This window comes from Quercus lobata, chromosome 4 (assembly GCF_001633185.2).
Source record: "Quercus lobata isolate SW786 chromosome 4, ValleyOak3.0 Primary Assembly, whole genome shotgun sequence".
NCBI classification, from domain to species: domain Eukaryota; kingdom Viridiplantae; phylum Streptophyta; class Magnoliopsida; order Fagales; family Fagaceae; genus Quercus; species Quercus lobata.
Window position 1 is genome coordinate 3,149,290 of NC_044907.1, and position 16,147 is coordinate 3,165,436.

At 35.4% G+C, this 16,147-nt stretch overlaps 2 protein-coding genes across 4 annotated transcripts; both read right to left on the bottom strand.

The window, feature by feature from the left end:
- Positions 1-842: 842 nt before the first annotated feature.
- Positions 843-5,889, bottom strand: LOC115988123 (protein N-terminal asparagine amidohydrolase-like). 3 transcript variants are annotated; one of them, XM_031111766.1, is made up of 9 exons: positions 5,602-5,889; positions 4,395-4,577; positions 4,108-4,172; positions 3,897-4,005; positions 3,758-3,796; positions 3,466-3,657; positions 2,487-2,665; positions 2,201-2,320; positions 843-1,416 (listed from the first exon to the last, which is right to left on the bottom strand). In XM_031111766.1, exons 1-9 carry the CDS (start codon positions 5,641-5,643, stop codon positions 1,311-1,313), a joined length of 1,035 nt encoding a protein of 344 aa, XP_030967626.1. In that variant the 5' UTR covers positions 5,644-5,889; the 3' UTR covers positions 843-1,310. The 3 variants fall into 3 exon arrangements, with proteins under 3 accessions (XP_030967626.1, XP_030967629.1, XP_030967628.1); XM_031111769.1 differs by having other exon boundaries at positions 4,108-4,194; XM_031111768.1 differs by having other exon boundaries at positions 1,311-1,416; positions 3,906-4,005; positions 5,602-5,730.
- Positions 5,890-6,868: 979 nt separating this feature from the next.
- LOC115987623 (transcription elongation regulator 1-like) lies at positions 6,869-14,859 on the bottom strand. The gene is made up of 7 exons (XM_031111207.1): positions 14,254-14,859; positions 13,424-13,473; positions 13,265-13,337; positions 12,109-12,186; positions 8,345-8,458; positions 7,435-7,514; positions 6,869-7,350 (listed from the first exon to the last, which is right to left on the bottom strand). Exons 1-7 carry the CDS (start codon positions 14,728-14,730, stop codon positions 7,242-7,244), a joined length of 981 nt encoding a protein of 326 aa, XP_030967067.1. The 5' UTR covers positions 14,731-14,859; the 3' UTR covers positions 6,869-7,241.
- Between the last annotated feature and the right edge of the window lie 1,288 nt (positions 14,860-16,147).

The following is a 16,147-nucleotide window of genomic DNA, read 5'->3' on the forward strand; positions in this document are numbered from 1 at the left end:
TTTCTTTTTACATTATGTGGAGTGTGAACCTGACAATCGTAAAGAATCTACATACTCTAAAAATGAGGTGTATAAAATAAATGCACGATACACCTTCTCATCAAGTTTACATATATAATTCACTCAAAGTTGTATCTAATGCTGTAAAATCCCTTACATATATCTATAATTCACTCAAAGGAATCCAATGTACATGTGAAATGGATGTTACATTAGATTCTTTACATAAATACTTTTCTGTTCTATAAATGGATAGGTGGTCCACCATTGTGGCTTCCTGCCATTTGGACATAACGATGCTGCTCTTAATATTTTATTTTTTTTAGCTGAGTTTGTAGAGTTGTACTTGCCCTTGGAAATGGGTGTTTTTTACAATATTTCAACTTTCATGGCTTTTAGACAGAGGGACTATATTGTTAAATTTTAAATTTTGAAAGACCAAAATCGAACCTTTTAAAATTGAGGAACCAAAAATGCAATTTAGCCTCAACACTAAATAGTAGTAGTATAATTACAGTTCTTTAAGCAAACAAAGGCAACACATAAACCTACAACTGATATTGCTCAAATTTTAGCTTCACCAAACTTTACTAAATGCAGTGGTAGAACCTTGATGACAATGCACTGATATATTGTTTTTTAGCTGCATTTTACTCTAATCCAAAAAACAAATGCATAATTATCTTGCTCATTTAAGCATCAATGAAAAACAAAAAAAAACAAAAAAAAAAAAATCGGTAAACATGCATTCACCCTCTGGGGTCGATGCCTGCATCATGGAGCTAGGTGGATTGCTACAGCTGCTGAATAACCATACCAGTCAAAGCAATTCAGCAAGCAACTGACTTGTAAAATTGGTCTCTAATAAAAGCTTACTGGAATCACATCTTCAATTCAACTGAAACATACCAGTCACATATTAGATCAATGTACTGAATGATTTGCATACCCAGTTTGGCAACCTCAGAAAAATAGCACACCAATTTGTTTAATCTAGAACAAGATGACAGTTCAGATTGGATTTTGTGCAACAACAGAAATGTCACTATACAAAGTCATCTTCGAACTAAAGATGTGCAAGTTTCTCAGGTGCTTGGAAGAATCACTATGATCTTGACCCAAACAAAAAAGTCAATTTCCAAATGGGAAATATTCAAATGAAGTTTTTCACAACCTTTATGAGGTTCTTGGCACAACCTTTTCCATCCTCCATCCCTGGCCTTCTCGAAGACTCGTAGCTGCTTCCTAGGAAAGGTTTCTCTCCAATATGGTTGTTCATAAAGGTTGTGCCAAGAAATTCATAGCTGTAATCAGCACCTTTTCCAACCTCCATCCCCCGTCCTCTCAAAGACTCGTGGCTGCTTCCTAGGAAAGGTTTCTCTCCAATCTGGATGTTCAATCAGATACTCCCATTTCCTAAAAGGGAAAATTTAGAAAATAAATTATAAAAATAAAATCTATTACTATTTTCTAACCAATCATTTTTTCACAAAATATATTTGCTGCAAGTTTTCAACTGGTAAACATCTTATTTTTCACAAGATATCTTCATCCCTCTTTGCATCTCATTTTCTTTTCTATTCCTTTTATAAGATTTTGATTGCAGTTTGTGATGCAAGATTTCAACAACGATTGATTAGAAAATAAAAATATATGTGCTGCAAGTTGCTTAAAAAAAGTCTTCATCCCTTTTTGCATCTCATTTTCATTTCTATTCTATTTATTACATTTTGATTGCAGTTTGTGTGTCTATGAAAAAAATATTGCATTATAACATGCCCCTTTTGGGGTTTTTTTGTGTGTGTGTCTGTTGGGGGTGCGGGGGCTTTTAGGTAGCAAAACAGCATACCATAAACCCAAGTCATGACTTATTAAAGACACAAAAGCCACTAATCTATTTATTCTTAAATTATTTTGTTCTCTATCCAGTCAATGGCTATCATATTGACTTGTATATTGGCATCCAAAATGCAAATTGTGTAATGCTCAAATAGTTATTGCCTATTAAGTAGTATTTAAGATGCTTATATCACAGGCTGACCAAGGACCCCTAAGGGTAGCACAATTGGCTGGGGACCACGCCTCATGAAGCAGAGGTCACTAGTTTGAATGTCCCATTCCCTTCCCCCTCCCCTTACACCCAAAACGTACTCATAAGAAAATAACTGTAAATCCCAGATTTATTTTAATCAGACTATACCTTCTTAAATTATCCACGAAATCTGGGGCCTCAGCAGAAGGAGAAGTGGAACATCTGAGGAGAATTTCTGAATCAGAAAGACTTTGTAGTGTCAAAGAAATATATTTTTGGCGAAAGCTCCTGTATCAATGGAAATAAGAGCTCGAAGCGTCAGCATAGATGCAAGAAAGAGCCAGGAAAAAAGAAAAAAAAAACCAGAAAACTGCTTTGGAAAGAAATGAATCCTGTGCTTTCTTTGAATGCAGATGACATAAGCTGTAGTTTGTAGGTAGTTTAACAATTGTACCAGCAGCATGAAGCAATTCTGAATTGATCAGTTTGAGTATCATATGTCTCAAGCAACTTGCCACTCCAACTGGGGTCCTCATAGGCTGATGTTACTCGAATTTTCCTAACAATCTCATCCGGACATCTTGAAGTTCTATCAAAACAGGCAGGGGTAACTAATCCAGTGGAAGTTTCTACCTGAAAAATGTTGAAAAAGATTAAAATCAATATTTTAGAACAGTGCTACAAGCTTCAACCACATACATTAACCAATAGGGGCTGCAAACATGTCATAAAACTATGAACACCACACAAGTAACTGGTTTAGTGATTATGCGTCTTGCTATGTGCCATTAAGTCAGTCCATACAAGAATCTGTCTCACAAATGTAACTAGTCTACGCAACAGATGTCTTTGCATTGCCAATAAACAGATCCAAACTAGAATCTGTCCCAAATGATATTTTATATATATATATACATATATATATATACTTCTTGATGACCCGAAACTATTTGATCCACACAAGTAATACTTTGCTAGAAATCAATACTAGAATCAGAATGCATATCAAATAAATCTTTTGGCCTTGCTTCTGTGCATTTGGGTTTTTGTCGAACTGAGACTTCAAATTTGGCAAATTCATCAGAGCTACAGGCTTAAATCATTAACTTTACAGCACTGCAAAGAGAATATATGAGAATGCATATACCCAGTATCTATATAGCTGCCTCTTCCATGACATTTCTCACTTTTGATTTTAATTTATAAGTCCAGGATTGAAGCTAAGGCAGTATATATGGGCTGGGTAAATCATTTTTTCCTCTACCACCTTGTCCACAGCAGAAACCAACTAGTATTTTGCTAATACAAGTTTGATATTCCCAGTTTGAAAGAAAGATCTGGCTCTATTTCTTTCAAGCAGGTTTTAATTTATTTGCATGAACTAAACACAGACAAAATATTTAAGATGTAGGAATCAAAGAGTTGAAGCTGACCACTAAACCATGGAAAATGGGGTATGCATTCCCTTCGGAATCCCTTCTGGTGTTATGCCCAAGAACAAAGAGAGTCTGAACATGAAAATTCTCTGGTCTTGTGAACAAAGCTTCAACTATTTTGGCACACAATGGAAAGGAATGACCATCCAACTGTTCCTGGCTTTCTGATCTAGTGCTAGAGTAAGCATACTGCATAAAAAGTTCAACACACTCAACTTCAATTATTCTGACTCTTGGATAACTACATCATGGGAAAATCAATAATAAAGTAGAGGATCCCAAACCATACATTTGGTGAAACATCTTCAAAGCCACCGACAAGATGCACCTGCATTCATTTCATTATGCAGTCTTTTCAATCCATGTAATAGTAATTAAGATCAATAGGCAAATGTCATTGTTGAGAAGTGAAAACTATAGAGAAATACAGAAAGTACATCCAACTCAGCATCCATATTGTGATCAACAACATGCAATAACATCTGGGAGAGGCCCATGTCCACAATATTTGGAGAATCCATATGAGAAACAGACGTCCTGCACTTAAAAAAAAAAACAGAATCAAATGCAAAGAACCAAATGGAATAAAACTGTGATATTTTTAATTAATTCTGTCTCCCACATATAATCAGTCCTTACATTCCATTTTTCTTGTTGCGAATAACAATGCCCACACAGGTTGTTGCTTCATCAGTGCCAACAAACTTATCATATGAAAGGGGAAAACTGATGTTAAGAAGGAAGTTGGAAATAAGAATACTAAACAGCACTGCAGTACTCTATCAAGTGACAATTCATCGTAAGAAAATATTTCTAACATTGCTCTAAGGCTATTAAATTGTGAATTCAATTCATAAAACCATACAATTTTATATCCGAAATTCCAAATGGGGCTATCTTAAGGATTTATTTTTTGGAACACATACATCGACAAATGCAGGGTCAACAGTTCCATATTCTCTTTGGAACAGATAAACCCATTTATTCTTCGTCAATCTATCCATGCCAGACTCTTCATAAACTGAGAACTTCCTCTCTGGAATAGCCTTGAATGAATTTGCGGCAGATACCAAAATAGGGTCTTCCATCAAAGCAACCAGGGTATTTCCCTGTTCATAAGCACAAGTTTTTCGCATTTGTTAGTTATACACATAATATAAGATGGAATTATGCAAGCAGATTATTTGTCAGATAAAACCAAGAATTTACAATCCTACAGGAAAGATTGTCTCAGAGAAAATGTAATTATTTCCAGAAGTATAAAATTTTTGTACAGTTCATTAGTTGTTGTACCTTAGGTTCTTCAGTTCAACTGTGGCACTATACTATATTAATCGATACAGCACATCTTTTTGCAAAGACAATTAAATTCAACCATGTGGTTTATTGGTCAATGCAATTACATGGTTGAATTTAATTGGGAAACCTACGATATAGTACCTAAGTTTTGTCCTTTCCAAAATTATATTGCCATATTATGAAACCAAAATGGTAAAACACATTTACTTCCTTTTCATTCTCTTCAAGTATAAGAAATTTGAACCACATGAATTCTCTCACATGTACAATATCAACTACTCAACTAAGCTTGTCATCATTAAAGACTCTAAACTCCAGAAGTTGGGAACCATAAGAAAGGCTAACTGAGGCTCCAATCTTGACATTAAGCATCATATAAGAGCAAGTTGTAAGGTGGAATTCCCCCCAATCGCATTTACACCTATCCTAACTTCTCAGACCATAATAAGAGCAATGAAATTTCACAACCCAACAAGAAGGTAGAGCAGAAAAGAAAGGAAAATCCAACCCAATTTGCATTTCAACAACTTTCATCACAAAACTTCATACCCAAGAAAGTTAAATTATCATCCTACACAGAATTGACAACCAAAGAGTCTCTCTCTAAATCAACTAAACAAGAGTCACAAAGAGTCCATTACAAAATTTACACTCTTTACAACTACAGTGATTACAAATATCACTCCTACAAATGCCCAAGGGAACACATAATCTAAAAACATTGAATTTTTACCATACAGATTTATGTTATGCTAAATAAGCAGATGGGAATTTGAAAAAGTGCAAGGAAAAGAGTGAAATGGACAAGAAAGAAAGAAACAGTGAAGGGAGCACCTGAGATGAAGATGAAAATGGGACCCCACCAACAAATATCATGATTTTGGTGCAAAAAAAGCCTCCGAAATTTTTTTGATAGATTGATCTCTCAGAGTGAGTTGCAGAGAAAGGAAGACTTTGTTGACTTTCTGAGTTGGGAGTGGCAGACTGAGAATACAATAGGACACTATGTATTTAGTATTTAACGTTCGAGCTTCGTGAGTTATGGGGGCTGACAGGAATGCTTTCGTTTGCTTGGGTACTTTTCCTAGACTTTGGTACGTGTCACAACGGGATTGGCTGACTTTTGGGAACAGTTTAAGCAAGGTTCAAGTCCAAGGTTAAGAACTCTCTAGAAATCCATGCACCTGATGCCATTTTCAAGAGCAAATCACATATTAGTGAATAAATATGTAAATCAGTTATGAATGAGAGAGAAAATTTCACTTTGAAGGGTAAAAATCTTCTTTATAAAACCGTAAAAATCTGTTTTTTACGTGGTTATAAAATTTTCTATTAGAGACAATAACTTACATGCTTATCTTATGGCGCGCGTCTCTCATAAGCATATAAAGATATTTTATATTTTGTAGCACTAATTTATGATAGACGAATTGATCTAACTTATAATAGACGAATTGACAGTCATTTTTTATAACAAAAGATGAAAGCTAGGATAGAACATAGAAGATAACATGAACATGGTTTCTTAGATATTCACCATGGTACTTGGATGATGGGATGGTTTCTAAAGGGACAAAGTCCCAACGGGTATATGATAAGTGTGTTGATGGTTTTTTGTTTAAGCTTCTCCCCATTTTATAATGGGGATTAACCTGTTTTGATTAGAAATTGCCATGATTCCATAATCCATTATTGAGGAGTCAATATCTTGTTTTTGCATTAGGAAGAGGGTATGCATCTTCTTCAAAGCTTGGTCTTTGAATTAGTTAGATCTGTGGATGAATCAAGGCCTCTTGCTTTGGGACCAAAGAATTGTACTACTTTCGAACATGAAGCTAATAACAGACTTTCTATAACTCACCAAATGATTAAAGACTGAAATGAAATTCTTCGCTACACAGCACTCAAGGTTAAGGAGGCTAAAAACCTTATGACACAATTCTCCCATAGGAGAACTTGAGTTCAAACACGTGCGCACGCACGCACGCACAGTCCATCTAGACCATTCAAACATTGATTCCATATATAGTCCCACACCCAAGTAGGGCAACCTTGGATAGTCGCCCCCTTGCTTTATTTAGGGGGAAAAAAGCACACAACAAAACAAACAAAAACTCAGCACTTGAATTTATAATCTTCAAGAGAAGACAAACTATGTTACTACCAAATGACTGGGGGTTTCTGAGGAAGTAGAAAACATCTTTGAACAAAAAATTTAATTAATTACACAGAAGAGAACAATTTTTGCACTCTGGTTTGTAAAATTTTTACCAAAGACAACATTTCTATGTATATTCAAAAGCATATGACGCTAATGGTTTTCCTATCGTCTGGCTTGAATCTTGATCATCAAAGCCTGCCAGCAAATTTGAGTACTTTCACTTTCTCGTCATTCCTGAAACACTGATCTACTGCCTTTGCATGCATCTCATGAGGATACCCCAATTTTGACGATAATGTGTGTTCAAAGTGCATCAGTTTCTAGCAGCTGTATCATTTCTGAACTGTTCTACAAGGGGAGGAAGGAGGAGAGCAAGCCTACTCTTATACCTCGCAATTCGTCGTAACCGCTCTTCCCTTAATCTGCAGCAAAACGTTAAATAGCTATGTTATTTGTTGCAATTACAAAAAAATGGTACCAACACCATAGGGAATAGAGAAACTTACCGCGCTCGAACCTTTTTAGCATGCTTAACGTGTCTCTTTAACAGATCTTTCGGTGATAAATCCTCAACAGATTCGTCACCCTGAAAGCAGAAACAATCAAGTTAGTGTTGAAGGAGGCAGATGTGTATCTACACTTACCAGAATTTTAGGTTTAGAAAATGGATAAATAAGAACAGAGCCTCACTTAAGTTCCTAAGCCTGTACTGTTTAGCAGCTTATTTCTATTAGCATATTTGTGTCGTGTTTATCAAAAGATATATATATATATATATAAATATATATATATAAAATATATATATATATATCTTATTTCCAAAAAAACTAAAAGTTAGATTACTTGGAAAAAAAGCTGAGACAAAAAGCAAAAAGCTTTTGGCAGATAAGCTGGGCCCAAACACACCAAAGTCTTAAACATCCAAAAAAGACTGAAGATTCAGTAACATACATATTCAACTCTGTAACATATACGTATTAAATAGAACTATATAATTTTTCATAAATCTACATCAACTTGTCATTAAATTGTTAAATATAAATAAGTTCAAAATCATCTCACTAATCTGCACTTGAAAATACAGCTTTATCCTCAGTTTAAAACATGAAGTACATCATATCATGATATCAGTGGCATTTTTAAGGAATGCCCCCAAAACAAAATTATGGTTAAAGGATTCAGGGCTCATCTAATAACCCACCGTACCAAATGAATACATAAACAGAAATAGATAATTGATCATCAAGAACAATGATCACTATGACATTTTCATTTCAAGGAAACCCCATTATTGTTATGACAATAATACTAATAGTTCTTTTGTTGTTAAAAACAATGATTATATAGAAAACGATAAAAATAACAATTATAATTATAATTATAAAGATGATGATAATAATGATCAGATAAGCCAACCTCCTCATCTTCTTCTTCTTCTTCTTCACCTTCCTTTTTCTTTGACGGATGAGTGCTTGCCGTGGATATAGGCAAAGGTTTTGGGAAAGGCCTCACAACATCCCCATATTGTGGCTGCCAATTGGGAAAAATAAATTTACAAAGCATTAACTCATGCAACCAACTTTTAAGGCCCAACTGATAAAAAGTAAACCAAAGAGCACAATCCACATAAACTTTAATTGAATTGGTGTAACAATATTCTTAAAAGCAGTTACAAGGAAATCACAAAAATTCAGTTGATCGCCAGCTTCACTGAACTGCTAATACAAAAGTTATTGAGAGGAGTTCCTTAAAACACTCTTGATATTCTTCAACAACATTGATGAAGGTTCAACTAAAGGATTTATATTGATCATCAACTTAAATCATCTACCATTACATGCTAGAAATCCACTAGGTACCAAGATGAGAGTTAGAAACAGCAGGGGAGATGTGATCATACACATAGTAGAATTATAAACTAGAAAATGAGTTAAAGTGAAAACATGTACTATAATTTTTTATTCTCAAAGAAAGCTGAAACTGTCAACCATTTCAGCAGCATCTTCAAAATTATGTTAGGAGGCACACACTGTGCACATAAATGAGCCCACAACAATAAGGTGTGATCTGATTCAAGTTAAAATGCATTACGAAGAAAAGAGGATGACAACAAAAAATGCAAGTTTAGATAGTGGGGAAATGGCTGTACTGAACAGAAAATAAGACTAGATAGGTCTGAATGATATATATATATATATATATATCTATATATATATAGAGAGAGAGAGAGAGAGAGAGAGAGAGTATAGAACTTTATTGAATATACTCAAAAAAGAGAACAACAACAAAAAAGCTTTAGAGTATGTTTGGTTGGGGTGAAAACAAGGAGGATGGAAAATAGGGAGAGGAAAATAGGGTGGAAAATGGCAGTTTTCACTGTTTGGTTGAAAGGGGGAGGGGGAGAGAAAAGTGGTGAGGCCCACAAGTTTTCTCTTCTCCCACTTCAAAATACGATCTCTCCAAATTGGAGACAAAAATTGGAGTGAAAAGTGGAAAAAATATTTGGACAAAACTGGTCCCACCTCTAATTAACGTGTTTGGCTTCTTTTTTTTTTTTTTTTTTTTTTTTTTTTTGGACTTTTCCTTTGTAACGTTGGCTTGCTTCTTTTTTTTCTTTGGTTTTGTCAGGTGGTGGGTTCTTCTTCTTTTCCTTCTTTTTTTTCTTAATTTTTATTTTTACTATTTTTGTAAGAAAACACTTTTGGGTGATTTCTTATGCTATTTTTTGAAATGTCCACTTTCATTTATACACAATTTTTTTTAAAAGTATAATGTATTACTTTTTGTTTGTATTTAAGAGGGACATGATGATAAATTTATACAAACTTTATTTTCAACCAAACCAAAAAGTTTTTCATTCTTCCACTTTTCCACCGTCTCAACCAAACACAAATGAGGAAAACTAAAAACTTTTCTATCCTCCCACTTTTCCATACTCCCGCTATTTTCTATCCTCTCACTTTTCCATCCTCCCAACCAAATGGACCCTTAGTCTCAGATTTTTTGGGGTCAACTATGGATTCTCAACAAGATTAGTCAAGGTTTGACACATGCACAAAACAGTGTCTCCAAGTTTGTAGTGAAGTCTACAAAAGATTAGTACTGAATCAAAAGGCTATTGGTAGTAGCATTCTAAAATGACATTACACTCACTTTTTTTGACAGGTAAGCAGAAAACTTTTATAAATGATAGAAAAAAGAGAAATACAAGAAGCTCATGATGATAAACAACAAAAAATAAAAGGAACAAACAGTACAATAAACAGAGGGGAATCAAGAAACTAAGCTAAGGGAGGACAAAAACTCAGAGAGAGAGAACAATCAGAAAAACCCCAACAACGAGACCACTCCAATAGACTACGATGGCATAAAAGCTTAAACTCACATCTCTGTATAAGCTCTTTGAAATCAAATATGCAATAAATTGACATTACATTACCGCCTATATTCTTAGCTAATGATGCACATGCACATGTCAATACGTAAATATTGATTAATAAGAAACCTATGTTGCACGGACACGGACACGGGAATATGGCAATTTTTGAAAAATAAGGACACGATACGGCAGAGACACGGCGGTTAAATAATTAATTATATTTTATATTTAGGCATATTTTTTAATATTTTTAGACATAAAATACGTTTATGTCTAGAATTTAAATTATGTAAGAACTACAAATAAGTAAACTAACACCCAAAGTAGTACAATAATACACAATATTTAACTTTAATAAATAAATAAAACTATAGTAGGACACACAAAAACAAAAATCATTAAATTCATAATAAATATTATAATTTATAAGGCAAAACAAAAGGATAATTAAAGAAATACATTAACTGTAAGAGTGGGATTAAAAATAAAAAAAAATCAAAATGTTAAAACTTATAATCGACCCGATCTAGCTCCGGCGAGGGACAGAGGGCAGCGGCAAAGGTCAGAGGGAGGGTGGGTTGAGAACTTGAGAGGTGGGTTTCTCAAAATCAATGTTATGAATACCGTTTCGAACCCTGTTTCGGTTTGTCTATTGGAACGGAATGTTTCTGTACTGACCTATTTCGGCATATCGTTGCATATTGTTTCGGGCTTTCCACTATTTTATATACATACATACATACATATATATATATATATTATTGATAAAAAAATCCATATAATAAATATTGAAGGTTTTAAAGTTATAAGTATATAATTTTTTTTTCACCAATCACAATCTATCACATCACAATTGTAACAAAAGGTTGTAAACAATTTTATAATCCTATACTTTTTCTAATTTTAGTGACTATGGAATCAAAAGGTTGAAAGTTTCTTTCTTATTAAGAGTCACGTGAGGTTCACAAAAACAAAACAAAGCAAAAAAAAAAAATGTTAATTAAATTCAAACGGACAAAACAAAAGAGCCTGGAATGAGTATTACGCGGGGCTCACAAACACCACAAAACATAGAAAATATCTAAAGCCTAAAGACTCTAAAGTCTAAACTCTAAACACAAGTGGAGGACAGCCAAGACACACAAATAAAGAAGAAGAGGTAGTCAGGTAGCTGATCGAAACCAAAAGAAGAAGAAGAAGAAGAAGAAGAAGAGAAAGAAGAAGAGACCGAAATTAAGAAGAAGAAGAGGAGGAAGAAAAGCACGAAACCCAGAAGGAGGGGGTAGGATTTTGATTTTGATTTTTTTTTTTTTTTTCAGTCAAAATCTTGTATAGGACAAAATTTTCATTTCGGCCGAAATTGGCCGGAATAGCCGGAATGACCCGAAATATGCCAAAATTTTCTTTTTTTTCTTCACTGCTGGCGTGTCGGACTCGTCAGAGCCATGTCAGCGCCGCGTCGGCGCGTGTCGGAGAAAAAAAAAAAAAAGAGGACACTCACCGGACACCGGAATCCGGCGAGCCGTACCCATTCCGGTGTCCGACACCGACACAACGCCAAAAATGGCGTGTCCATGCAACCTAGTAAGAAACTGGCATTAGCATAAAAGCAAAACAAAAATAAAATTGCACATGCAAAATTTGTTTTAATACATAAGATTAACATGTAAAAGTTGATAGCTACATTAAGAATCTACACCGAGATTGCTTACAAGTAATAACATTGACGTAAAAGTGAATGAAAAACACAGCATACTCCAAATGCATTATAAGAAAAATTCCCATCCAAAATTATGCAAACCTGAAATTCTTCAGAGATACCATTCCTCAACCATGATCGACAAAGTGCATATAGAGAAGCATCTGGTGTTATATTGACCTACAAACATAAGCAGCAACAAATGTATTATGACGAAAGGCCAAAATGTTAATTCAAGTCAACATTTTAGTTATAATAAACAGTACACCAAAAATTTAAAACGATTAACACGCCAAATGAACAAAAATATAATAGACACTAACATAAGATTTTTTTATCTCTCTTCGTATCTGCTTTATAGTTTTGGATGGTGAGGAAATCGAGTGCGATAGGGATGGCAATAGGACAGCATTAAATATATTTCTATCTCCTGATTCGCAATGAATGATATTTGAATATAAGACAGATTTATATTAATATTGATGGTTTTTTTCCAAAATAAAATCAAACAAGGGTTCAATATGAATACTCCTCTTTAGCTAAATCTAGTTCAGCCAATTCCAAAAAATTTTAGCAGAAGATAAGTAGAGCAGGTTTCCTTCCAAACAAAATCCAAACACTTTAACGATTCCATCTATTCTAAACAATGAAAATAGAAATTCTGTAAACAAAATCCTTTCCCCTTCTAGCTATTACAGGAAGTTGCTTCAGCCTCTATATCTCATGTCTCACTAAATGTCCAAAACTCTATTCCCTTCTTTAACTTCCCTCATATTGATTTTCCTTTTTTGGGGAAGCGTCATGTGCTTCTCTCTCTGTTTATCAAAATGTGTTTTTTCTCCTTTTCTTTTGTAAGTTCAGAACTGTGAAAGTTAAAATTTTATATTGATTTTAAACAAACCTACTCAGCTCACCTTTGGTGGCCAGAGATGTAACAGGGAATAGAAACAACCCAAGCAATGAGATAAGTTCTTACAGAGTTTTTGCTTCTTTTTCTTTTTGTAAAGGGGGTAGGGACAAATGTACTTCAAATTACACAGGGTAATTTTCTTATCAACCTATTGCACATGCATCTTGCGTCCCACAATTAGTAAATAAAATGCATTCTTTGAACAACATAACCAAAGTTTTTGAACAATTGAAAAACCAATATCTCAGGTAGCTATTTTCAGTGATAGTGAATCAAGTCATGCATATTTCTTCTGCATGCATGATGCATATATACATCCAATCAACCAAAAAAAAATCATATGCTTACTTTTCGATCTCTGATCGTGTACAAAGACTCGTCTACAGTTTTGCCTCTAGAGAAAGCATCCATACTTTTGTCCCTACATAAAGCACCACAAGAGATAAATTAAACTGTACATATATGCATTAATGAAAGAAAAATGATGCTATCTTATAAAGAAGTTACCTGGGATCCTTATAGCCATTATAGTCAGAAACTGAAGTTGGAGGAGCAACCTAAAACAAGGAGAAGACAATCAATATCTGCAGAATTGTTTTTATCTATTGCCACTGAATTCCAATGTCTGACCATGCCAATGTCAGCATGAAAAGCAAGCTTATCTAACGCTTATGGAGCTCATGAATGCGCTCAAAGATGAAAATATCGAACTAGTGCCCATCAAGCAAAAATCCCAATTGAACACAGAAAACAAACAAATAATGATAAACTAAGAGCAAACCACACAATTTGCAGAATTCATTTTGATAATGACACCCTACCCATCACTCATACCCCCCAATTGAAAGCAGAAACAAACAAAATACTAAAAACCAGAAGCAACCCATTAAAGCTGCTCATACATTTTTTATATAAACACTCTACCCATCAAAAAAAAAAAATCCCAATTGAACATAGAAAACAGACAAACTATGAGAACCCAAAGCTAGCCACAAATTTTGTTGATATAATTTTGATTAAAAAAAGCCTTACCCATCAAGCATAAACCCCAATTCAACAAAGAAAACAAACAAAATACGAGAAATCCAAAGCAACCCTTCACAAAAAAATCCCAAATTGAACATAGAAAACAAACAAAAAATGAGAAACCAAAAGCAACCCATCAAAGTTTTCCATATGTTTTGAAGAAACAGACAACACCCATCACGCATAAACCCCAATTGAACAAACAAAACAAACAAAATTCAAAGAAAACCCACACCAACCCATCAAATTTCTTTACCAAACAGTCAAAACCCATTAAGCAAAAAACCCCCAAAAAGAAAAAAAGCTGGGACCTTTTGGTGCGTAGAGATAGGAATGCCCTTGATGGGGTTTGTAGCAGAGGGGAGCTGAGAAGTTGGGTGTTGCTGGTGTAAGTGGTGAAGAGGAGGCCTCATCACATGGACTTGAGGATAAGAGACCAAAGGCCGAGTGGGGTACCCAACACCAACACCACTTGTAGTAGTTGCTGCTGTTGTAACATTGTTGTTGGTGGCAACAGTGACAGAGTTTTGAAGAGGTGGTTTGGGAATGAAGCCACGGCCAGAGGAGGCAACAGGGTAGAGGATTCCTTGTTGGGCGGGGTTTGGGGATCGGACTTGTGGGTACAAATGGGGGATTTGGTGGTGCTGGTGGTGGGGATGTGGGTTTTGAACATACACGGGTCTTGCTGGTTGTGCAGGGGATGTGTTTGTGTTTATGTTTGTGAGAGGACGTGTGGTGGTGGTGGTTGTGGTGGTGGTGGTGGGAGTGGGTTGGGGATCCAAGGCCATGGTGGTGTGTGGCGGCAAGTGATGGCGGGGGATTGTGGTGAGAGGTAAAAGTTCTAATAAATAGGGGTTTTTGAAAATTTGAGAGAGAGAGAGAGGTGCTTTTGATTTTGATAGATCTATCCTAGACGTTTGGAGACCGTGGTTTGGTTTCAATTTTCCTTTTTCTTTTTTTGGGTGGGGGGAAGATTCAAATAAATTACAAACATTAATGGAAAATATAGTGTAGGGACACGATTCCTTTGCGGCCCATTGATGTTGTTGGGCTCGCATATGAAAGATCTCTCACAATGTGATTTGTAGAGAGTGGGCTTGAAAAGCTGGGCTTTGGTCACGGGGCGATGTTCCGGTCTTGATTTTAGAAGAATTCCTGTAGAAGAAAGGAGTTGGGTTTGAAGATTTAAGCCTTACAGCGTTGCGTCCCCTGGGATTGGGCTCCTCGGACTTGGTCCGAGGAGCATTGAGGTCTTCCCTGGTTACCCAACGGCGGGTCTTTTTTATGATCTGCATGTGTTATTAGGGTGTTTCCACCCATGGAGTCTTTCTTTCTGGAGGTGGGATCAGCCCCTCCCAGATTCACTTACTTCTTCTTTTATACTCGCCTGCGTTCGCTGTCCTTCGTCCACGTGTAGGGTCAACCTTTACAAGACTGACATTTGTCCCATCAGTCCAATCCCGAAATTGTTGGGGATGGTTGATAAAGCTGAAGAATACGGCTCTGTCAGGGGCAGAGCATTGAATGGCAATGAGAGCAGCTTTCCCGGATATTCTTAGATTCTCTTTTAAGTTTGGCCCTATACCAGTTTTACCCCTCTTTTCCGGTGGGATTTTGGATCTGCCGAGGACTGAATTGTCCTCGGCTGCATCCCAAAACTGTTTTGTGCTCTGTATTGTAGAGCTTGGGCCATAGTTCTCCTCGGCTTGGGCCTTCGGACTCTCCATGGGCAAATGGGCCTGGCCCATAGATTATTGGGCCCCACATATAGTTTTATGCTTTTATTAAATATTTTCTCCAAGATTATTTTAAGAAAATACAGTTTTAGAATGAAGCTATTTTCACATACAATCAACCATAAAGATGAGGTTTTTCTGAAATGATTTTTTTTATTTTCATTTTAAAAAAAATCAAAACTATTAAAAATAATATATTTTGCAAGGTTTTTTTTTTTGGCATTTAAAAAACTATTTTTCGAAAAGTCATTGACTGGCACTAAATTGGGAGAGATGGTATCTTGTCCATCCAATTCATGGGATAGACATCTCACATATTTATGGATCTCATACTTGTGGGGGTTTGCAAACTTGTAACAGGCTTGCTCCATGAGACAGACTTATAAGATAATTTCTAGTATGATGGAACATTAAAATAAGTTTACGCTTAAAGAGCTGATAATCTATTATTTTATTGATTTGCAAAGAA